General features: G+C 38.4%; 1 protein-coding gene across 2 annotated transcripts in view; it reads right to left on the bottom strand.

Annotated features, from left to right (window-relative positions):
* Window positions 1-26,394, bottom strand: part of FBN1 (fibrillin 1) — a 227,453-nt gene that overhangs the window by 170,058 nt on the left and 31,001 nt on the right. For both annotated transcript variants that reach the window (XM_041743578.1, XM_041743577.1), the window contains exons 5-6: window positions 17,943-18,038; window positions 14,550-14,645 (exon numbers count right to left, since the gene is read on the bottom strand). In XM_041743578.1, the coding sequence (XP_041599512.1) occupies window positions 14,550-14,645; window positions 17,943-18,038 (192 nt within the window). The remainder of the gene's footprint in view (window positions 1-14,549; window positions 14,646-17,942; window positions 18,039-26,394) is intronic.

Genomic DNA, 26,394 nt, shown 5'->3' with positions numbered 1-26,394 from the left:
TATTATTCACACATAAACCATTACAAATGTATCTGGTGACTGAGGTGGTGGCTATAACTTGTCCAAACAGTAAATGATTTATTGATACCAGAATTGCTATTATGACATCCAAAGGCGTTCCCTGGGGAGAAGTCCACTCAAAGGCATGAATTATCTCAACATACTTGATGCTTCAACAAACCATTTTCATAGTGAACTTGTTTTATGTGTTTTAAAAGCATCTAAGTTTCAGTTTAACCACCACTTTCCTAGGGGATTGCTAGGGGTCAGAGTTCTAGAAACACAAGGATTGGAGGAAAAGCAATACAAGTTACTTAAAACTCAAGATTCCCCTAGTTTGAAAGGGCATTGGAAACCTGCAAAAAGAACTCTACCACCTTATCTGAGTCAGTATTTGGGGGCTCTTTAGAGCAGAGTCTCAGGGATGACCTGAGCCATCAGGATTCTTAGGTGCCATAGAAAAATCTACAGTGTTCTTCTCATTCCCCAATATGGGTGACACGGCACCACTGTCCATGCCTTAATATGCTGCATACAATGCTCCCTATAATATTCTCCTGATCACTGCTCCCACCTCATCTCCTATCACTCTTCCTCACTCTCTGAACTCTGTCCATAAAATGCTTACTTTCATTTCTTCAAATACATAGGCGCTTGCCATCTTAGGACCTTTACACACACACACACACACACACACACACACACATACACACACACACACATTCTTCCTCCCATCTAGAAAGCTTCCTCTTACTCTTCACATGGCTGGCAACTTATTCTTCAGAGAGTCACCTCTGACCATCAGTCCACATGCATTATTATTACCTGCCCTCATAATCTCTATTTTCTTTCATGATCTTCGCCACATTGGTACTTTGGTGTTTCTCTGTTTATTTTTATAATCTCTTTTCCCATTAGAGTATAACTCCAGAAGGCAGAAGTAAGTGTGTCTCATGTACTATTGTACATCTCCAGTTGTTAACACAGTACCAGGGAAAAAACTGATAACACAACATAAAAACTCATATATCTTACTGAACATTTTCTTTTCAGCTTAATATTATGCCTTTTTATGGGTGCATTTAACAAAACTTAACTCTAATAAGTGAGGTTTGGAGTGCATGGTTTTAAAATACCCCAACATTGGATATAGCAGCATTTTTTCTAGATATGTCACCTAAGGCAAGGGAAACAAAAGCAAAAATAAACTGTTGGGACTACATCAAAATAAAATGCCTCTGCACCATGAAGGAAACCATCAACAAAACAGAAAGGCAACCTATTGGATAGGAGAAGGTATCTGCAAATGATGTATCAAATAGGGGCTTAATATCCAAAACATATAAAGAACCTATACAACTCAACACCAAAAAACAATCCAATTTAAAAACTGGGCAGAGGACCTGAATAGACATTTTTCTGAAGAAGATATGCAGAAGGTCAACAGACATATGAAAAGATGCTCAATATCACTCATCAGCAGGAAAATGCAAATCAAAACTACAATGAGGTATCACACCTCATACCTGTTGGAATGGCTTAAATCAAAATCATAAGAAAAAACATGTATTGGTGAGGATATGGAGAAAAAAGAACCCTCATGCAATGTGTTGGTAGAAACGTAATTTGGTACAGCCACTGGGGAAAACAGTTTGGAGTTTCCTCAAAAATTTAAAAATGGAAATACCACATGATCCAATAATTCTACTACTGGGTATTTACATAAAGAAAATGAAACACTAATTCAAAAAGATACATGCACCCCTGTGTTTATTGTAGCATTATTTACAATAACCAAGATATAGAAGTAACTCAAATGTCCATCAATAGATGAATGGTTAAAGAAAATGTGGCATGTATATACAATGGAATATTATTCTGCCATAAGAAAGGATAAGATCTTGCCATTTGAGACAACTGGAGAGACTTAGAGGGTATTATGCTAAGTGAAATAAGTCAGACAGAGAAAGACAAATGCCAAATGATTCCACTTACATGTGGAATAAAAACAAAACAGATGAAGAAACAAACAAAAAGTAGAATCAGACCTATAAAGATAGAGAACATTTTTTTTTCCCCAGAGTCTGAGCTCTTAACCAGTTTTCAAGGAATGGTGAGGCAATTGAAAAAACATCCATCTCCTAATTAGGCATCTTAAATTAAAACATTGAAATTATTGTCCTGTGATATTGACAAGTTGGAATGAGGAGTCCTTTGGAATAAAAATTTAGTTTTGAAAACAATTTTCCTATCATTTCCTCTCATTCATAAAAAATTTAAAAATCACAATCTAGAAGTCATGAGAACATGTGAACCCTATGCACACTGCAGATTGGCTCTGTAAAGGGCTCTAATGACTTTTTAGAGCCATTGCCTTTTGTTTGGGTTTGTGATAGCTTGTTCTGCTTGTCAGTGTGGAAAAACACTGTAGAAAGAAATGAAGCCTAAATAAGGTCTGAAAAGAAATAGCTCTATCCAACTCCAAATTCTGTTTTTAAAAAAAAAAAAAGAAAGAAAGAATTTTCTATGGTGTTTAAGGGTTATTTTCCTCAAAGAGGACAATTCAAACTTCTATTACACACTGCTATCCAAAACCAGTTTTATATCATTAAAATCTATGTACGCCTTGCCTTTTATTTTTCCCATAGTACAAGAAAGTTCCAAAATATTCCCCACTTTGCAAATGAAGCTTACAAATCATTATACAAAGATTGAATCAAATTTTACTTTGAAGGGCCATGATTTTTGCCTTTGTCTTTTAAAGTTCACCAGTTTGAATTTAAAGAATTACTGAAATCCCTAAATAGAAAATAAGATTTTTCCATTAGGACTTTAGGAAAGAAATGATCCTTAAGAGCTAATGAATATTTATAAAACCATTTTCAATTTGAGTAAAATTTGCCCCCAAACCTGCAAGCCTTCTCTTTCACCTAGTTGAATGTCCTACAACAGTGAAGGTCAACAATGTCTTCTATGAGGAGGCAGGAAAGAGAGTGAGGGGTCTCCAGGGACCAAGATAGAAATGGGCCTGTTTTATGATTTGCACCATTAGAACATTCCTTATTTCCTGAGGAAATAAATATCCTGATCTATTGTTTACTTACAAAGCTCTTCTGAAAAGTTCAGAGAAAAGGGATTGCTGCTGAGGGAATATGGTAGGAAAGTTGGAGAACATTTCTTTCATGTGTGCAACAGAATTCACTTCCCACACATTTCAATTATCAATATCTGTACTCCTATTTCCACATGAAATACAGATGCATTTGTAGGTGCTATTGTTCAGAATACCCTTTTTTTAAAAAATGTTGTATTAAACAAATATATTTAATACTTAGATACTCTCATCAACTTCAAGGTCCCACAGTTAAATTAAGTAAATCAACAAAGATTTAATGCATACCTACTCTCCTCACAGTACTGGGCTCTCATTGGTACTCAGTGAGACACAGTTTTTGGTTTTTTGGGTTTATTTTTGTTGTTTTTCGGGTTTGTTTGGGTTTTTTTTTTTTTTTTTTTGGTTTTTTGGTCTATGAAAAGCACCACAGACCAGCTAGAAGACTATGTATGAATCAGCATTTTGTTAGCCCCCAAACTAGAATAAGATCAGCAAATTTGATAATTCTCAGATCATGCATCTCATATCAGAAAGGATCCAATAGCCCAAATTTAATTTTTTAAAAAATACTAGTTAAAAAATATATATGTGTGTATATATATTTACATATATATTCATGCCTGTGTATGTATGTATATTTACATTTTTAAAGGAGTATGTCATTTATGTTTCATTTAGTGAAGAAAAAATATTTTTTTTTTTTATTAACTTTTATTGGTGTTTAATTTACCAACATACAGAAAAACACCCAGTGCTCATCCCGTCAAGTGTCCACCTCAGTGCCCGTCACCCATTCCCCTCCAACACCCGCCCTCCTCCCCTTCCACCACCCCTAGTTCGTTTCCCCGAGTTAGGAGTCTTTATGTTCTGTCTCCCTTCCTGATATTTCCCAACATTTCTTTTCCCTTCCTTTATATTCCCTTTCACTATTATTCATATTCCCCAAATGAATGAGAACATACACTGTTTGTCCTTCTCCGATTGACTTATTTCACTCAGCATAATACCCTCGCACTGTTGGGGATTTACCCCAAAGATTCAGATGCAATGAAACGTCGGGACACCTGCACCCCGATGTTTCTATCAGCAATGGCCACAATAGCCAAACTGTGGAAGGAGCCTCGGTGTCCATCGAAAGATGAATGGATAAAGAAGATGTGGTTTATGTATACAATGGAATATTACTCAGCAATTAGAAACGACAAATACCCACCATTTGCTTCAACGTGGAAGAAAAAATATTTTTAAAAAATTTTTATTTATTTACTCATGAGACAGAGAGAGAGAGAGAGAGAGAGAGAGGCAGAGACATAGGCAGAGGGAGAAGCAGGCTCCCTGCGGGGAGACCGATGGGGGACTAAATCCCAGGACCCCAGAATCATGCCCTGAGCCAAAAGCAGACCTCAACCACTGAGCCACCCAAGTGTTCCTAAAGAAAATATTTTTAAGAAAGCTTAAAATATTATAAATTACTTATAAGGCTTCCTAAGAGGCATGAAATGGGATTCTAGATATTTTTATGCTGATATAAGGATCTCAACATAAGAATCAATAAATGTACATGGAAAGAAGTTTCTGACAAGATGAACATGCTCATTTCTTACTTCTTAATAAACATCATTAAAAACTATCACTATAGGGATGCCTGGGTGGCTCAGTGATGGGGATATATATATATATATATATATATCCCCCAAATATATATATCCCCAAAGACAAAGGCTGTGTCACCCAATTATTTAAAAATGTAATGAAGTACAAGAAAAATAATTCATTAGAGGAATAAAAATACTAAAATGGCTAATGTGGCTTAAAGTAAACGACAAAGATCAATCATTTAATGTACGCATTGACTATCAAATAGAAATATAGAAGAGGTCCAGGCACCAGAGAGAGTGATGTCAGTGAATTCGTATGGAAATTGATGGAGTTGGGAGGTGGCACTCCCTATGGTCAAGAAAAGACCGGAGGAATAAGCCTTAAAGTTGACCTTGAAAGAAAAGAATTTAACCAATCTAGAAAAGAGAAGCTCTGGTTTCAAGAATACCACATATTCCCAGTTCTGGTAAGTAGAACCCTCAAGTGCTGATCAAAACTAGACAGCATAATGCCAATCACATCAAACCTTTCTTTTTTTTTTAATATTTTATTTATTCATGAGAAACACAGAGAGAGAGAGAGAGAGAGGGAGAGAGAGAGAGAGAGAGGTAGAGACACAGGCAGAGGGAGAAGCAGGCTCCATGCAGGGAGCCCAACGTGGAACTCGATCCAGGGACTCCAGGATCAGGTCCTGGGCCAAAGGCAGCGCTAAACCACTGAGCCACCAGGCTGCCCACATCAAACCTTTCTGAACCAGGTATTTATCACAGTCCACCTAACCTAGGTTATACTTTAGAATGTCTGAAAACCAAATCCCTGGGAATGGGTGTTTCATACTGCAATTCAATTTATGGCCAAATGAATCCTCTTAGGAACACAAGAGGTGAGTTACTACATGTTGAGAATCTTCCTCCAAGAACCTCTAGACATGTAGTAAATACTCATCTTCAGATAAGGATCATATATGGATTTAGAATATCTATGTAAAACACGAAGGTGTTGTCACAGAGATGTCAAATGATTTTCAAAATAACTGTTAAAATAATCAGAATCCAGATCTTCAAGATAAAGATGTTAAAGGTGTTAATGGAGAAAGGCGGGGGAGGATGGGGATTCTAAAATTCATGGATTTAGAAGTGCTGAGTTAAACTAAATAAAAACAGTTACCTTGAAGTACTCCCAAGAGCTAACATACTAATACACCCACTGCCTTTCCAAAAGAGGATATGGTATAGAGTTTCCAAAATGCTATTGACCATGGAAACTTCATTTCATGGAACCCCCATGGGACTAATGTTCTACAAAAAGTACTTTGGCACATCATCTAGACCACGAAGTCCCATATATTTGTCCGATATACATTCATAAACCAAAAACAGCACAAACTCTCTAGAGGCCATAACTACTAGGGAACATAAACACCAAACATTCTCAAGGACTCTCAATTGAGCATATAAAATTGGTAAGGGTCTCCAGACTGCTATCCACAGGATTAAGCTAAAACAGTTTCAGAAATAGACTAGTCCACCCACTAATATATATATTCAAAGAATGTTCTGAAATACCAATACCCTGCCTCATACAGAAATGGTACAGAAGCCACAATTGAGTAGAACAGATGGGTATCACAGAGAGATTTGAGATAGATTTTTCCTTCTTTGGAGTTAGGCAAGTTGGCATCATGCCCCCTCGTCTTTTCTCAGAGGAGGTTTCCAACATGCCAGAAAGCTAGCATAGCAAGAACTTCCTAAGGGCAACTTTGTCCTCCATCTCCTCTGGTCAATTCCAGCCTCTTCATGTTTGTACTATCTCTTTCCCTTCATCTGTAGACTTTCCTTCATCTACCTAGCTAAATCATTGCCCTGCTGTTATTTTACTATTTCACATACACATTTCTATCTTTTTGAAAAATGATTTTTAGTCCCTGATGACAAGAACCATAAATTTCCTTCTGATTTCATCACAGTGCCTAGCTTAAGGCTGAGCCTTTATGAAGTATTTGCTATAGTTCTTAATACTTAATTGATGTGACTACAAGAGATTTTGCTAATCGCTTATATTTGAACAAAATTCAGCTTAGCAATTCCTGAGAAATTAGACTCTAACCTAAAACCTCTAATTTTGTGGGGGGGGGGTTACATTGGCTTATTTTTTAAATATCAATACAGGCTCTGATTCTCTAAGATGCTGCTTTCTTAAAAGGTGAAGAAGAAGCAGTGAGAAGAAGGAAGACTGGAGATCTAATAGAGATCTTAGGGGAGGTGTTGATGTGTAATATTAGAAGTAAAGCTCTAGAGCTGTGCTGTCCAATATGGTAGCCACTAGCCACATTGGTTCTTAGCTGGCCCAAACTGAGATGTGGGATAACAAGCATCAGGGCTCAAAGTCTTACTGTGGAAAAAAGAATGCAAAATATCTCAATAATTTTTCATACTGAGTATCTATTAAAATAAAACTTTTAGATATACTGGGTTAAACAAAATATGTTATTAAGATTAGTTTTACCTGTTTCTCTTTACTTTTTCATGTGGCTACTAGAAAAGTTAAAATTTCTATATGTAGCTCACATTATATTTCTATTGCTCAGTGTTATCTGCAATAGCATTTTGAATACCCAAGACTGAAAAGTGATCCAAATATTAAGTGTGGCTACTAACATAAAAATTAGTTTTATCTTTTTTAGAAGTTCATAAGAGCTTAAAAGGAAAAAAAGAAATTTGAAAACAAATGGTCTTAGAAGATGAAACCATGATATCAAATTTTAAATCAAATTTAATAGCCGTACAAAATGACTCATTTTTATATTAAAGGGTGTTAAAATGAACATTTCAGTTGAAGCACCAAGATAAAAGATGCCACATTCTAAGTCAAGAGTGACACTGATGCAGAATTTGCAAAGGAGGTGATGACAATCTGGTCATATGGCTCTTAAACCCTCATGCCTAACAGGAATACAAAAATATCTGAGGTAGGAAGAGATGGGGATAACACAGTTAGGAAGCTGGTGGAAGACCACATTATGATGACAAGTCATGAGAGGGGCTTCAAGGAGACTACTCAGACTATATCCACCGCAGTTTGGAGGACACTGCAGATTGGGAAACATCAAATGCCTGGACACTGGCTGGCCAGATGCTTGGATATGGTTCAAGGGAGAGGCTGCCTCTTTGTTGAAGTTGGTGTGCACTCTAAAAATGTATTGTGGCAAAAAACGCATGAGTATTTTCCACCAGGTAGTTGTGGCCCACTGTAAGAGAAAGCTGGTATGGAATGGACTTAGATTCTTCCTCAAAGGGCTGCCTAGAGTGGAGTGGCAAAGAGGCCAAATGGCTGGAGGTACCTTTGGACATCTAGGGCTTGAAAGAAGGAAATGTAAGTAACCAAGAAGAATACAGACATCTTTGCTCACACAAGGGACCCACAGGGGAAACATTCTGAAAGGGACCAGAAAATTCCATCCACCAGCTGGAGGAAGACTAGCCTACTGAGTGGGCTCAGAGGGACTGTAAGTGGGAGACAAAAATTAACTGCTTTAATTTTGTGAACAGCCCTGCTTGTTCACACCAGGCACATGCAGCATCCAGGGGCATGGTAGCATATGTTCTCTACGTTCATATCATTACTCAACCACAAAAACTGAGTATCTATGTCAACATATGCATTTTCTGGAAGTGTTCTAGGAAGATCAAGTTTATCCAATGATCCACCAACTACCAAATATTGCAATACCACTTCAGATGCATAGTAACATTTAGGGCATGATACCCTGCTATCTACACACTGGTATTTACTTTCCATTTAGACCAAATACCAAAAACAAAGCTCACAAGGGCCTCAACATATTTCAGTAAAAGCAGTTTATTGCTTGTTACCTTTTAGAAAACACTGAACAAATGATTCGAGACAGAGAAGAATCCATGTCCATGTTTACATTCAGCTGGTACGTAATGAAGATCTCCAGATGGAGTAATAATAGAAAATATCTTGTTACTAGCATCTATGCTTCCAAAAGAGTTCATCTTCTGGCTCACATAAAATTTAACATTAAAACATTAATCCAATTCCATGTGCTTCAAAAGTCACACAACTTTTTAATCTAAACCCATTTTTTACCCCAAATAACTAAAGTGCTCCACTATCCACTAGACTCATTAGAATGGACTCTATTTTAGGCTGTTTCTTAAAATTTAAATGCCTCCCAGAAAGGAAGGCAAAACGTTCACACACTTATTCAAATGTATTGCTGAAAAAAAAAAATGTATTGCTGACTCTGTAAAGATAATTCCAAAAAAGAGTTTCCAAGTATGATTTGAAGAATTGTAATATCATAGGAAAACTATATAACCTTCCATAGTAACTGCACAAAGAATAATCATTTTGTAGGTCTACATTTCAAAATGTTGGTTCAGTCTTTTGGAGTCAATTTACATGGACTATAAACAGACAGGTATCACCCTTTCTCCAAGAGTGGACTGTAATGTTTAAAACAACAAAAATCAGCAAATAGAGAAATAGTTCAAGTTCCTACATTAGATGCACCCAAGCAATACTCAAGACTCCTTTCCCTTGGCTTTTAAAATTATTTAAAAGCAACTTAACTCTACCAAAGAAGGAAACTACTTACCTAGCCAAATTTCTTGAAGTGCTTTTTTAAAAATCTGTAACTTTTCTATGCTAAAACTCATGGTTCTGGATTTCTTATAATTCCTCAGAAAAATTCTCTATGGTTACTAATGAGTTTTTCCCAGCAAAATCCAAATATAGCACAGTGTTATGTACATAGGCTTTTGAGCCAGTCTAGCTGGTTTCAGTTTTTGATTGTACCTCTTACAAGCTCTCTGACCTGGGGCCAGCTCTTTGTCCTCTCTCTGTCTCTATCTACTCTACAAGGTGGGACTTGTTATAGGTCATAAGATTGTTGCAAACTGCCTTAGTGTTCAGCACACTGCCGGGCACACTCTAAGCATCCAGTACACATCACCTATTGCTACATCAAAGGGCCTCTTTGTGATTCTCATTCTTTCTTGACCTTTGAGTAACAATTGTCAAGCTATTTCTTGAATTCCTTGCTTTTAGTTTGACTCAGTGTTCTCCTGGTGGCCTTGTTTCTCCTCACGCTTTCTCAGTATCTATCTTCTGTTCTCTTCTTCCCCAAGCCTATTCATCATTATCCCCTCCCCATCTTCAACTTCAGCTCTACCCCCATCATCCTTCTCTCTTTTTTCATGACCTAGAGAAATCTTATCCATCACATGATTCACTTTGTTTAATACAAGAGCATTTAACAAGATTCTAAGTCATCAGCATTCTGATGCAAGATGGCAAGAGAAAATATGATTCCACATACTCTTGTTGGCAATAACTAGAGGAATACACAACCAGCTTGTGTTGTCACTGCCAAATAGGCACTGATTTCATTTCAGTATTCAAATAAGAAATGCTAGAAAAAGGAAGAAAAGGAAGGAAGGGAGGAAGGGAGGAAGGGAGGAAGGAAGGAAGGAAGGGAGGGAGGAAGGGAAGAGAAAGAGAGAGAGAGAGAGAGAGAGAAAGAAAGACTAACATACTGCACCACTGAGGGTAGGCAAGACAAGCTTTACTAAGTAGCTCAGGGCCCCAGCAGAGAGAAGGCAAAAATGAAGGGGAGCTGAGGGAGGAGGTTATCCAGAAAATCCTAAGTGTAAATTTACACTTTGTATAAATGTAGTAGGAGGTGGCAGACTTAAGTGCCTGCCGGGGCTAAGAAGCAAACTAATGCAACTAATAGAAGCAACTGAAAAACGGATGAAGAGAGCAGGATGCATCACAACAGGGAAAGGTAAAGACTGTGACAAACTGGAAAATGTAACTAAAGGCATTCACATTTGGTTTTTAAAAAGTAAACACTGCAGGCCAAGCAAGTCATAGATCTCTACTTTTGTTCCTCTTAGTATAGAGAGACAGGCAACAGTATCACTGCCACCTTCCCCATAAAGCTAACTTCCCAAGGTATTTTTTTAAAACATTATTTTCCTGGAAAGACTAATTTGCTTCATATTCTGATTGCATCTGTTGAATGAATGTTCTGATTTGCAATTCAAGCATGGATCCACTGCTTGTCTCCATCACAAATCCAAACACTATGTTCATGGATTATTAAGATTCACTTATTGGCTCAAAATGATCCAAATCCTGCCAGTGTCACCCCCAAAGGGTATAAATGTGCCACCTGGTTTAGTCAAAATATGCCTTCCTGGGCAGCCCAGGTGGCTCAGTGGTTTAGCGCCACCTTCAGCCCAGGCTGTGATCCTGGGGTCCTGGGATCAAGTCCCACGTCGGGCTTCCTACATGGAGCCTGTTTCTCCCTCTGCCTGTGTCTCTGCTTCTCTCTCTCTCTCTCTCTCTCTCTCTCTCTCTAATGAATAAATAAATAAAATCTTTAAAAAAAAAAAATATGCCTTCCTTTTCACATCCTTTCCTACTGAAAAAAATGACAATCTTGTGGCCCTAAAAAGATCATACTTGTGAAAGATAGGGCCAAATTCAATTAGTCATCAGCACTGTAAACTCTGCTTAAAACAAAACCAATGAAAAATATCCAGGACTATCAACAAGTAGGTAAACAGCAATTACTTCCAGGAGATATTTATTCATACCTGATAACCATATCTCCAGATTTTCTGATGCTTTTTTTTAAAGATTTTATTTATTTATTCATGAGAGAGAGAGAGAGAGAGAGAGAGAGAGAGAGGCAGAGACACAGGCAGAGGGAGAAGCAGGCTCCATGCAGGGAGCCCCACTTGGGACTCGATCCCAGGTCTCCAGGATCACGCCCTGGGCTGAAGTCGGCGCTAAATCGCTGAGCCACCGGGGCTGCCCTTCTGGTGCTTTAAAATAAGTCCAGTTCAACATTTATTGGCCAAATACTATGCATCAGACATTGAACTTGGGGTGCAAATTAAAAAGTTGATGAAACTATAGTTGCTGCTGAAGAGCTAACACCCTAGTCAGGGAGAGAAGTATGGGAACCCGCTGTTTCAATATAATGTGGTAAATGCTATCAAAACAAGCGTGGAGAATGTACTAAGGGAGAAAGCAGAAGGAGCACTTGGCTCGGCCTTTTGGAAGGAAAAGAGGAGATTAGTAAAGACTTCCTGCAAGTTATTTTTAAAAATAAAAAGCCATATCCCAATTAAAACACAATGCAACTAGCCTGGGTAATGAAACAACTTAATAAACCAACCTAAGCAATAAACAACTTCATTAGTATACTAAACCACCATAGAAATCACACTGAACATTTTCCTATGCTTCAGGATGGATTTGCCCTGACTCAGTCCTACATTTTTGTTAATCATTCTTGAAATCATGAGCATGCATTTGAGTAAAGGGAGATATTACCTCTAGTTCTTTAAAGAGGTAAGCAGATGACTTCCATAAGAGCAGAAAACAGTGAAGACTCTCTAAGTTTAAATACAATTCTGGAATCAAAAAGACTCCCCTCTCCCATGTGGTGAGTGAAATTACACTTGTGTTTCCCTTCTCTCACTGAAGGTCTAGGACTGCATTCAGGGGTTGAACAGGCAAAGAGAGCCTGCTTTCTCCCCAACCTCCACTACTGCATATGCTTGAAAATCTACCATTTAGGGAATAATTTTATTTAGATAATCACCACTGTGAAGATTCTACGGCACCAAAATATATTTACATCTTAGTGCAAATTTCAGGATAGCGTTATCATCAAAGGGAGCAGTTAAAGACACTCCAAACTTAGAGAAATTCCTAAGTAATATGCAAATTTTGAGGATAAGTTTAGTAACTCAATGTGTTCACCCCATTTCTTAATCTTGGTCAAAGGTGAAGTCTTTGAAGAAATAACTGTGGATGGTAAAATATCATGCTTTTGTTTTAGACTGTATTATCATCAATGTCTGAACTATGGGCATCAATATTCTTTACAGCAAATCATTAACCACTCCCTTAGAGGTAAAATACCATAAAACTTTTTGTGATTTTTCTAAAATATATTACTTATTTTAGTATTATTATCTATCTATCTATTTAGTATTATTATCTGAGGAATTATTTTCACACACTACTGTCCAAGTTACATGCCAGCAATTTTATTCTCAACAATTTAAATACCCGATCATCTTCGCTGAGTAATAAGGCTACAGAATGCTACCACCTAATCAAAAGAAGCATCTCTATTATTTTGAATATCATTAGAGATATATTATCTCTGAATCAATAAAAACACTTGATGCATTGATTACTCATCAATACCATTTGGTGGTAACGAACTAAGATACAATATAATTTATCCAGTAATAATAGTAATTAACCTAGAGTACTAGAATTACTATTAGCCTAGTTATTATCTACTAAACTTGGTATTATTGCTTTATCAATAGATAACTGAATTTAGATGAACTTACAAAAATAGAAGCAGAAAATAATTTCTCCCATACCAATCTCTGTTCTTTGTTTTTACATAACATATATTCAACATCTGCTACTTGAATCTTAGCTTTCCATCTCAGAATAGAAAAAAAATCTTTATAAAACTTTGGATAAAAGTGATGATTGCAGTTTAAAAGATTCATGAGTAAAAAAATAAATAAATAAATAAAAGGTTCATGAGTATTTTTAATGAGTGTTTTCATGACTATTTGTGCAGTTTTGTATGAAATAAACCTCCCAAACTTTCACCATGAAACTATGAATGATGAGAAACAGCTACGAATGTAGAGACAAGACATTCAATAAAGCCAAATTTCAGGGGGTTGGGGGAAAAACTCAACAATATTACACATCTAAATACATCTCAATATCATATTTCCTTTTACAGGTAGGCATATTGGCTAAAATATTTTTTTAATTAGGAGCATCAGTAAGCATCAGACTTAGACACACAATACCCACACTCCATTTAAAGGAGGGTATTACGCTGAGTGAAACAAGTCAATTGGAGAAGGACAATCATCATATGGTTTCACTCATATGTGGAACATAAGAAATACTAAAAGGGATTATAAGGGAAAGAAGGGGAACTGAGTGGGAAAAATTAGAGAGGGAGACAAACCATGAGAGACTCCTAACTCTAGGAAACAAAGGGTTGCAGAAGGGGAGGTGAGTGGGGGAATGTGGTAACTGGATGACGGGCACTGATGAGGGCACTTCATGGGATGAACACTGGTTGTTATATGATGGCAAATTGGATTTAAATTTAAAAAGTAATAAAAAATAAATAAAGCATATTATTAGTGTGTGAACTTAGGCAGATCCCTTGCCGTCCCCAAGCCTTGGTCTCCATATGGAAAAGTGAGGATTATACACACATCAGTAGGCTGCACTATTATTAGATAAACCACATACATGAAAGCCCAGTTCCTCAGCAATTGACATTTCTAGTGACTTTTGGATGCTATGCTTGTAAGCTACTACAGCCCCCAGTAGGTTCTCACAGATCTTTCAAGTATTTTTCTTCATTCTAAATTTTTTCCTTTCCATACAGATGTTTCGTTTGGAGCCACTTCTCTAATTTACTAGAACAATAATGAGCTCAATCCTTACCCTTATGGAAAATTCTCCTCTTTTTATCTTGATGCCTGCCAACTGGTGCTTATGCATAGGCTCACAAGTGAGTCCTGCAGTCTACTAGCAAGAATTACTGAATACAGGCATAGACTTGGGGCCACTGTCCTATCATCACAGGAACCCTCCCAGTGACAATTCAGAAACCCCCTTAAAGCTCAGCAAAATTCATGAAGTAGCTGTAATAAACACAATGCATGCTTAAATCAGTAACAGATTTAGCCACCAGAACATATTTATACTCATTCATTTAAAAAATTACCTCTTTCACACTGGGGTCCAGTAAAGCCGTATGTGCAGGCACATCGATTCGGAGCCACACACCTGCCTCCATTGAGACAGCCACTTTCACAGACAGCTGGAAGGTAAGAAGAGAGAAGCTGAGAGCCTTCACCTGAAAGTAGATGCTAACGAAGTAAAACCTACCATCCCCTGCAGGGACAGCAATAAAAAATTTAAATACTCATCCTGGTATTCACTTTAAACAGTTACTTTACAGTCCCATATCTGTCTATATTCCTTAGTCAACTCCGGTCAAACCACCTGGAAGAGGTGAGTTTGTACCTCTGTTAATGCTGATGGCTTCATTCTGGGAAGTATCTGAGCAATACTTTCAGTTCTACATCTAAAATGGTGGTTTACAAGAGATGTCACTGAATGAGAACTGCATTTTAGCCAGCTGACTCTTTTGCTTATGATTTGAGGATTCCCATGAGGGAAACATTGACCTCTGTTACCCTTACAGATATATATTCTGACCATATTTACGGACCATAATGAAGATCCCACTATTGTAACAGAATCTATCAGTGAGATAAGTCCAGCGATGCTTGCGGGAGGGACATCTTACTTGCCAGAAAAGGTAGTAAAATAAGAACCAACAGCTCAAGCCCTGAACAACTCATCTCTGTACAATTTCCTGCAATTCTCTCATGCACAGCCTCTTTCCAGGCATCTTTATCCCCAGGTGGTGGGCTCTGCTGCATCAAATTTGCCAGCACCACCCACTCTTCAAAGCTCAGCTCCAATCTCATTCCTCCATGAGACTTCCCTAATACCTCCTTTTGAATTAATTCCTCCTTCATATATTTCCTGCACACTTTATCTGTATCCTTGTGGCAGTCATGGAATTGAGCCACTCAGATCTCCCTCCAAAAAAACCTAATGTAAGGAGCTTAGCTGGCTGATAGCCTCCAGCTGCCGCACCTTCAGATCTGCTTCATGTTCATGCCAAGGACACATATCTTCTGGCTGCTACCACCCAATGACTAAGTTTAGTGGGATAGCAGAGACTGAGCATTTCTGCCCATTATGGAACTCTCCTGATGGGAAATCTTTCCTCTGAGCTTGCCATTAGCCTGGCCAAGGCTTCCTTGGAGCTGCATTATAGTCTGAGGTACCTTCTACACAATCTACACAATCCCACTCTCCTCGTATAGAGGTTAGACCAGCATTATAGTACGAAGGCCCTCCCCTTCTACTCCTGCTTTCTGTCCCCAGCCCTTTATTCTTAACAGGCCTTTTCCACAATAAATCTCATGTATATCTAATTCTGTCTTGGCATCTGCTTGGGATTAGAAAACTTGAACTGACACAACCCCTTAGAGCCAAAACTATGCCAGAGTCCATTTCTCATCATAAAATTAGAGATGTTTATATATATTCATTTTTCCTATTTGCCTCTTAATTTACAGTCAAGAGAAAAGGAAAAGATAAAGCAGAAAAGAAATTTTGAGATGGCCTAAGCCAACCATCCCATTTTACAGATTAGGAAAATGAGGTCTAGGAAAGTTTTTCTAACTCTGCAAGTGTTAACTGAGTGTCTGTTAAGTGGTAGTTTTGGGGGGTAAACTTCAAGGAGCACCAAAGGAAGCATGGAGGTTTCCAGCAGCAACTCATGACTCCCTTTCCAAAAATGCCTTTGACTACACTCCCATTCCAGCACCTTTATAGACACAGCCTTGGTACTAGTCTTCCTGCTTCCTGTTTCTTACCCCTGCAGTTACACCTCTACACTGTGGCCAGCACGATCTTTCTCATTTTAAACCATTTTAAGTAAAGTGTACAAGGCCAGCATTTCATAGCACGGGCCATGAGGACAGACTGCTTGGGTTCAAATCCCAACTCTGCCAATCCCTCCCCATATAACTGTAGACCAGTTACTGACATCCCGGTGCCCCATTCTCCTCATCTGTTAGAGGTAACAGAGGCCTCTAACTCAGGAGGCTGTTGTTTTATTCAACAAGTTAATCCATGTGAAGAGTTTGAAAATGTGTCCAGCACATGGTACGTAGTAAATAATTCATTCCTCTTCCCTGGCTCTATTTTGGCTGCAAACATGGGATGCATAAAGGCTCTCAAAATCTGGCCCACGACTTCCATTCTGATCTTATCTCCCTTCCCATCACCTCCCTCAGCAACACCAAAACTCGCGCTGTGTCTGACATCTCCTCCTACGCCATGTTCTTGTGCTTTGGCCCACGCTGTGCCAGTTGCATAAAAGGCTCATCTTCCATCATCTGACAAGTGAACTCCACCCCATCCTTCGAGACTCGGCTCAAGGGTCTCCCCAACTGGAGAAGCCGTCCTGTGTCTCCTCTCCCCATGCTGCTGCTGTGGGCTACACAAAACTCACTCATTATTCTTACCACACTGTACTGCATGGCCAGTCATGGGAGCATTATATAAATTTTGGTTTATTTATAATAACATTATTCATCATGGTAAAGCTATATACAATGGCAAAGACCGGAAGCAAACAGAATAAACACTCATCGTTAAAGATTCATTAAATAAATAGTAAAAGATCTATATAATGGAGTATTCTGCAACCATTAAAACTTATTTTAAAATGTTTAATAACATTAAACATACTTCTAGTAAAATATTAAGTAAAAAAGGAGTATGAAAAATCATGCAAACAATAAGATCTCATGTACCAGATATGCATTAAAAGACTAGAAAGTAATATCTGGAATGACGGGATTATGAAGAACTTTATTGTTTTCTATTTTTGCACTTTTCCACATTTTTTGCAGGGTGTAGGTTCATCTTAGTGTAATAAAAAATAAGCTTTCTTAAAGGAATTTGTGCCTTTTGCAGGGATTGGTTAAGAGCAGACACAAAATAAACAGTGTTCATGTATGAACCAGCAAACTGAACACCCTGTGGTATTACAGTAGCAGAATCTAGATTGGGAAACCAGAGAGATACAGATCCCATTAATCAAGAAACAGGACATGTTTGAGGAGACAGATGAGGTTGAGTCTTGAAATATTTTGAGATGCTTTTGAAAAATTCAGGTGGACATATTCAGCAATCAAATGGAAGGTATACATCTGGAGCAAACAAGAATTCTGTCCCTTGGGTGCTGATCATATACTAATAGGAAGAGGTAAGTGGGGGATGCTGCAGAAAAATGAAAGGGAAATGAGTCAAACCAGCACTCTCAAGGATCCAATCAGATATTTGGTGCAAAGTGCTTTAGGTGAGTGATCTGATCATCTGTAAGACTCACGGGACATTTGTAAAAAATGCCACATTTCAGATAATCAGAGAGAATCCATCAGTACTATCTCGGGATTCATTTTGTCTCCATATCTGTCTACACATTTGTCTGCATAGTTTAGCATTTAGGATACTTATATTTACTTACGTTGTCCACAGTGAGTCCCTATGTATCCTTTCTGGCACAGACAGTGATCATCACTACAGCTACCTCCATTCATACAGCGAATATTACAGTGTTGGACTTGAAAAGGAAAAAAAAAATAGAATGATTTATTTTTGCAGTTTAAGTAAGTAGGTTGCAACACTTCACAGGAATTGATTTGCTGTGATTTGGAGAGAAAATAAAATGGTTTATCAAGATTCACATACTTGTGCAGAAATAACCCAACTGAACACTAAACATGTTCTTTTTGTGAACATAAAATCAATTACAATGTAATTGTTTCTTTGATATTTACCTTAATAGTGCTAAATGACTTCCCTAATTTAGCAGGACTTCCCACTCAATGTTGTTTCTGTAAGTTATACTAACAAGAAAATAGTGCCCTGAGCAACCGTATGAGACAAGATTACAACGGCAATAATTTTCCTGTTAAAAGATTTAGAGTCCCACCGTAGGTGGCCAGGAAAACAGTCTGAGTAAGAAATTCCAAGGAATTTTGTTAAAGAAATTTTGAAGGCCGCAAAGGCGCCTGGGTGGCTCTGTCAGTTAAGCTTCTGCCTTCAGCTCAGGTCATGATCCCAGAGTCCTGGGATCAAGTCCTGCAAGGGACTCCCTGCTCAAGCAAGCATCCTGCTTCTTCCTCTGTTCTCCTCCTTGCTCCCGCTCCTGCTCGTGACATCTCTCTCTCTCTCTCTCTCTCTCTCTCTCTCTTTCTCTCTCTCACACACACACACACTCTCTCTCTCTCTCTCTCTCATGCTCTCTCTCAAATAAATAAAATCTAGAAGGAAGGAAGGAAGGAAGGAAGGAAGGAAGGAAGGAAGGAAGGAAGGGAGGAAGGGAGGGAGGGAGGGAAAGGAAATTAATTTTGGAGGCAGCAAACAGAAGGAAAAAATAACTATAAGAGCATTTAATAACAAAGCTGCCTGATAACGGAGGTAGCCAGCCTTGGCTCAGAAAGAGCTGCTTGTTTAAACCATAACCTTAAACTAAATAAGACCCACAGTGTTTGAAATCCACTCTTCATCACACTGTCACCTACAGGAGTGTGACTTTGGGGGTCAGGGAAGAAGGACCATGGGTGGCAGCCTTGGATGTGAGACGAGACACTAGAGGAAATTAGAGTAATAGACGTGTGTGAAGGGGAACAACAGCATGGCGTGTGCTCTCTCTTCTCTAGTGCTCAGGCTGTCTCTAGTTCAGTAATTTAGGATGCTGAAACACTTTCAGAATCCCAGGCTGTCCCTTCGTCCCCTGGAAATAATAACTACCCTACCTGGAGAAGACTAAGGGCTTGACAATTCGTCATGAATCCTTGTTGACACATCCCTACACAAGGAGACCGGGATTGGGCACTGGAAGTTGGCTTACTCCAACCTGTCCCCCAAGCTGTGGAAGAAAATCCCTACAGAAAAAGGATCCACAATTTTCCATAGGGAGAAGAGAACCCCTCCTTCTGTGCAACAGCAAAAATCAGCTGCTCAGCCTTGCTCCTATGCTCAGTCTTCCTGGAGCATAGAGGCCAAATCTGCTATGAGTGGAGAGAAGACGCCTCGCAGCAGCCACCTTCTTGAGCAGGCTTCGTTAGGATTCTCCACGCCATATCAAAAAGTGGCTGCAGACTCCAGGAGAAAGCGCCATTTTCATAAGGAGCTACACAAATCTCAGCATGACAATGTGGAAGAGATGTCAGAACTCAGTACTTCCGATGCCTTCATAGAGGACCAGAAAGTTAATTAAGTCAGACGGAAAGTGATACACTTTCTCAAGAACACCTGAGAGTGTTCTGAGGCACCACCAGAAACTCCCTATCTCTAGTACACTAAGAACTTCCTCCATCTCTCAGCATGGCCATGGGCTTTTCAGGGCTCCTCTACATATTCCTAGTTATGTCCTATGACTCAATCCCCAATCCACTTATCATTCATTCATTCACTCAACAAATATTTCTGAGTGCCTACTGTGTGCCATGCAAAATGCCAAACACATCGTTCTAGTCTCCTCATGGAATCTCCTCTTTAACCGGTCTCTTTACCCCTAACCCTTAATCCCCAACATACCATACACACAGTTGTTAACAAATACTGAAACCCTACCTATCTCTAAGACCCACTGCAAATGTATCTTCTTTTCTTTTTTTCTGATTTCTGTTTTCTTTTCCTTCTCCCACTAGATATGAGCCCTCTTTTCTCTGACTCCAGAGTACTTTATGCTTCTCTTTTGAAATGTCTATTATATAACCTAACCTATTTTATTTAGTTATTTCTCCTATTCCCAACCCATTTGTCTAAAAGCTTCATTAGAGTGAATAGCATCGTGGTTATTAATTATGCCTAGAGTAGTACCTTGCCTACTTGCAGGTGTGGCATAAAACTCTACTAAGGTAATCTCCACTTACTTAACTCACACCACCAGATAATGACATAGAAAGCTATTCTCAAACACTAAGATTGAGAAATTGCCCATTATGTCCTAAGCTATTATACAGCTGTAAGTAGGTTGCTATTAAAAATATTTTATCTACACTTCCCTATGTATAAAAGCAGAAATAATTCCTTTGTTGGAACATTGTTATACAAGTCAAGCAACCCAGGAAACTGATTAAAACAGTTATTTTAGGCTCCTATGATTCCATTAAAATGTCTCAGCCAAAATGCTTTTGAATTAAAAAACTATCTACAAATATACAAAAGGAATGATTTGGTGAAAATTTGGATAATATTCTAAGTAGGTCAGGAAAAGGTGTATAGTTGCTTTAAAATTTGAAGTTAAACTTAGCTTCATCCTATCTTAGAAAAACAGTGAGGATTGGGAAAAGCACAGGAAATGATGTCATGTGTCAAGCAGCATAGGAACTCGACCCACAAACTGATTTCAATTAAAGTGGTTCATGCCAAGAGCTAATTTCCATTCCCACATGAGCAACAAAGCCATTTAGCTACTTTGAGATAAAAAGCTAACAGTAGTTCAAATAGTAACTTTACATTATTTGTTCAAATTGAAAAATAGAATGAATTCTTTCAGGAAAAATGATAAGTTTACATTTAAATGCAATATAATAAAAATCACTCTGCTACAGTTTTTTTTTTTTCCTACTCTTTCAGGTAAACCTTTTCCAGCATAAAATACCATGTCTCCTTTAAAAAATAAAACCCTTGGTCAGACTCGTGAAACTGTAAAGCATAGTTAGTCCAGTGGTCTCAATAAACCAATGAACTATGAATCTCTGAGCTGGGGGATCAGGCGTAACAAGAGATAATTGGATCTTAACCATCTGCTTTGCCATAAATATGTTTGCCAAAGAAACTTCACATTCTTTGTGAGTCTTAGATGTTCAGGGGAGAAACATATTTCTTTAGAATAATCACATGGGATTTCTATGAAGAAATAAAGGAACTAGACATGTAGCTTCATTGGAGAACAATTTAGAGACCATATGTACATAAATTGGTTTTAGTTTTTTTATTGAGTTCTGCCATTGATGCACATTCAAATTTACAGTGCTTTGAACAAGCATCCCAGATGTCTGGCCATTATAAGACCAAGTACTATATCTCTAGAAAAAGCCAAAGCTCTACTTAAACCCGTAAAAATGCTGTAAATTTGTTACATGTTCTAAATACCTTAAGTCAGAATATATACCTAAATTCAATCTGCATTAAGATTTTACCAGAAACTGATGATACCAGGGGAGTTCAAGTGTCAGTGTCCAAGCTGCTACAAGCAGATAACCATGAAAGCCAAGATCCAATGAGGACTTCCCCTTGAAAATGAGAATACAGCCTCAGAGGGTTTCAAGTAAGACTCAACATCCTAGAATGAGCAGGAATGTATCTATATAGGATCCTAAACAAATTATAGGGGTTTTTTTTCTAGATTTGGTCAATCATTTTACTCATTCAATAAATAAATGACTAAATCCCCTCTTTTTGCCATGTACTAGGAAGAGTAGAAGAAATTCACTTTAGGTGATAGCCCAGTACAAATTAGTTCATAAGATCACCAACCAGAAGATAACAATTTGAGCATGCTATGGGAATGAGAGAGATGCTGGGCTAGGGTAATCATTTTCTTTGGGATGCATTAGGTTGGGAAGGATTCTGGAGACCTGCCATTATCTTGGCAAGCACAAGTGACAGAAAGAACATCAAGAGCAATTTGCAAATAAGCATCTATATGGCAAGCACGTGATTTTAACTTAGGCTAGGAAAAGCACAGACAGACCAGTTAGAGAGTAAGACTAATTCCTGGACTTTACACCTGAGACAGGTACACAAAGGCAGAGTCACTGCAGGACAAAAGTAATTTTCATTCAGAGAGACAACAGCAATGAGATTTTCCCCTATGTGCATAAACGTCTTGTGGTGTCGAAAGACATGCCACTCAGAAGAGCAACTTCTACTAAAGTACCTAAAACAAAAGCAAAAACAAAACCCTAGTAATAGCTGGAAAAAAAATCAGAGAAAGGTTAAATGATAGCAGTGATAAAGGCACTTTAGAACAGACTAGAAAGCAAAGGACTAAACTATTTCTAGTCTGAGCAGGTCCCACCCATTCCTCTCCTCCCTGTTCATATAAATTCCACACTTCCCTGAAAAACCTTTCCAAGGGTCACTTCTTTTGGATTAGCGATAGCACCTCCTTCCTATCCTGAGTGCCCTCACATTTTCAGCAAGTGGTTGTCCCAAACCTGCTCAAACTTGCTCACACACTGGTCTAGAGCTGCTCCCCTAGCCTTCTCCCTTAGAGCTTGGATTTATATTGGGAATAAAAGCACCCCCAAATCTCACTGAGTTGAAAAAAACTGAAAATGATCATTTGTTTTCAAACTGTAAGAGATTCCACAAAGGAATGATGTTAATACTACCCCAAAATGACTTACAGGCTTACTAAATCCTAGAAAGTTATATATATATATATATATATATATAGGAAGAGAGAGAGACAGAGAGAGAGAGAGGGAGAGAGAAAATTAATCTAAAATGTACATGGAATTGCAAAAGAACTAGAATAGCTAAAATGATTTCGACAAAGAAGAACAAAGTGAGAGGAATTAGTTTACTCAATTTTCAAGACTTTTCATAAAGCTTCAGTAATCAAGACTGAATGGTATTGGAGAAGGGATAGACACATGGATCAACAGAATGAAATGAAGACCCAGACATAGACCGAAACAAATATAATTTTTGATAAAGGTGCAAAAGCAATTCAATGGGGAAGGACAATCTTTTCGAAAACAGATGGTGCTGGACAACTATAAGCACTGAAGGAACCTCGATCTCAACCTCACACCCCATTAAAAAAAAGTATCTCAAAATAAATCACAGGTATATATTTAGAATATAAAACTATATAACTTTTTTTAAAAAAAACTGGAGAAAATCTTCAGGATCCAGCGCTAGGGAAAGAGCTCTTAGAGTTAATACTAAAAGCATGATCCATTAAAGGAAAAAGTGAAAAACTGTATTTCCATCAAATTTTAAAATATTTGCTCTATAAAAAACTAAGAACATGAAAGAACAAATTACAGATGGGAGAAAATGTTTGCAAATCATATTTCTGACAAAGTGCAAGTAGTTAGAATATACAAAGAACTCTCAAAATAGCAAATAATCCAATTATAAACTGGGCAAAAGACATAAAGACACATTTCACTGAGGAAGATACACAGGTGGCAAATAAGCACAATCAAAGATGTTCAGCATCATAAGTCAGGCCAAAAATGCAAATTAAAATCACAATGAGATATAATTACATACGTATCAGAATAGCTCAAATTAAAAATGTGACAACACCAAAACCTGGTAAGGATGCAGAGAAACTAGATCTTTCATACATTGCTAGTGAGATTATAAAATGGTACAGCCACTCCAAACACAGCCTGGTAGTTTCTTGAAAAACTAAACATGCAACTACCATACAACCCAGCAATTCCATTACTAAGCATTTATCTCAGAGAAATGAAGACTTATGTTTATATAAAAACATATACATGAGGGGCACCTGGGTGGCTCAGTCAGTTAAGCATCCAACTCTTGGTTTCAGCTCAGGTCATGACCTCAAGTTGGTCAGATCGAGCCCTGTTGTCAGACTCCACATGGAGCCTGCTTAAGAGTCTCTCTCCCTGTCTTCCTCTGCCCCTCCTCCCTGCTCTCTCTCTTTAAAAAAACAAAAACAAACACAAAAAGTCCAGAAAACCCATTTATCTGACTCTGGCTAGCTAATCTTTTTTTGCTCTGGTGCCCCTATGACCAGTGCCAAGAGGTCCAAGAGGTTAAGAGGAGCCCTGTCTTCCTAGTGTCCAAAGGAATTGCTAGCTGGCAGTTAGGACCTCCTGGAAATGCAATCTCCCCTTCAGGCCACTAAGAGATCATTTCCTATTCCCAGAGTCCCAGGACACTCAAAAGCAGAAAACAACTTGAAAGAACAACCCTCCTTTCATTCTTTTCATTTTCAAATGAGAAAATTAAGGCCTCAGAGGACCCATAACTTTCCCAGGCCTCCTCAATCCCTATCATATAACAAGTATAAAATTTCTCATGGTAATTATTGGTGAAATGATTTAAATTTGCCCCCTTTTGGTGGAACCACAGGTAATCAATGCAAACATTTTGCTGTGCTGAGTTATCCTCCTACTAGCAGGAAAGTTAGCAAAGGGATCTCTCCATATTTATTGTCAACCACACCGTGGCCAGGAAGTTCTAGAGGACAGTATAGCTATTCCTTAGAGCAACATTTCAAAAGACCAGAAATGAATTCTGATTATCACTGCTACCCTTAATTTAAAATACTCTGCCATCTTTAATTTTATAAGATGTTTAGACAACATTAATTCAAGTAGAATTCAAGCCAATGATTTTAAAGTCTCCAAATGCCTCAAAGATCCTGATAATACCAAATTGTCCTCCTCACACCACTCTTATCCACAAGCTACTCAGGTCCAAAGTCCAGGTATCATAGGTAGACCTAAACCTCTTCAGAGAACATCATCCATAAGTCTTGGACATCAGTCTCTAACCTAAATCTGGTCCACAGGACCACCTGCTACACTCCCATTTGAGGCCAGCTTGAAATCTACTAGGACCAACTTATTAACATCCTATCTTTCCATCTTGTGATTTTTTTTTTTTTACTAGACAGAGAAGTCAGCAGCACCTCACACTATCATACTGAAGACCTTCCCAGCTGGATACCTAGTTTTATCATCCAGCTACATTTTATCCCTTCCAGAGGAATACACTGTTGTTGGCTGGTCCAAGGGCCAATCTAGCAATGGGGTCTGTTCCCAACTTGATATCTAGACTCCGAAGGACTAGTAGGCTGTGTTTGTTTGGGTTCCACCAGAAGCAGATTCTGAGACAAGAATTTAAGGGCAAGTAGTCTGTTTTAGAAGTAACTTCAGGAAACACTGGCAGGAGAGTGAGGAGGTGAGACAAGGAAGATGGTCAAGATGCTCACTACATGATCAAGCCTATTACCAATGGGGGCAGCCGGGGCTCAAGCCACTAGGGAACTCCAAGAGACAGCTGAGAACACACTTCCAAGTTCTGAAAACTGAGAAGCAGGGAAGCTGGGGCACATATCCAACACTCTCTGTCTGTCACTAACAGATGCATCTAGGGCCACGAACCCTCCAGCACTTCCAGCTTGCCCTGCATTCAGACCTGGCATGGTCCCCGCCAGAAAGGTTTTATAGACCTCTAAGGCAGAGTTACCAGTGTTCACCCATGAATGCCAAGGTATGTTAGCACACACCAAGAGGGTCTATTCTGACCACTTGCCCTATCTTGTTAATCAGCTCATGAGAACCATAGCTAAATACTAGGACTCTTAACAGGTAATGAACCTTGACCACACTGAAATTTCTACCTGCAACAGACAAAAGAGAATGAATTTATTCCATAATACTTTTGCCAAAAACCTTGTCAGACACAGAACACACTCTAAGGAGAACTCATTTTCTCATAGGAAATGGGAAATTGAAAAGGAACCTAAGTTTTTTGCTTTGGTAATGGTCAGGTGTTGAGGGGCTGTTTATATAGGCATAACCTTCAACTTTTTTAATGACCAATAATGACTCACCTTGTCCCCAACCACTGCATTTCCCCTAATTCATTGCTGAGTACCCCACATTTAAAGAATAAACCCCCCTTCCCCAAAAAAGTGTAAAAAACGAATATAACAAGCAAGCAAAGGCTCTGGAGAATGAACTGTGGGCATTTATTTGGCTTCGCAGAATGAAGTGGTAAAATTGTGAAAGGGAAAATAGATTTGTGCTTCAGGAAAAATCACAGAACTGCCATAAATGACTTCTCACATTTTCTTCTTGCAAAGGCAGGGGTCTTCAGTTTTTAAAAAGTATTTAATCAGACTCATATTTCAGTACCATAAGGAAAAATGCCTAGTTTTCTTGAGCCGTCTTGAACTGTTTAAA

Source organism: Vulpes lagopus, chromosome 2 (assembly GCF_018345385.1).
Source record: "Vulpes lagopus strain Blue_001 chromosome 2, ASM1834538v1, whole genome shotgun sequence".
Taxonomy (NCBI): Eukaryota; Metazoa; Chordata; class Mammalia; order Carnivora; family Canidae; genus Vulpes; species Vulpes lagopus.
The sequence above is the reverse complement of the archived record's forward strand: the minus strand, read 5'-3'. Positions and strand labels throughout refer to the sequence as shown.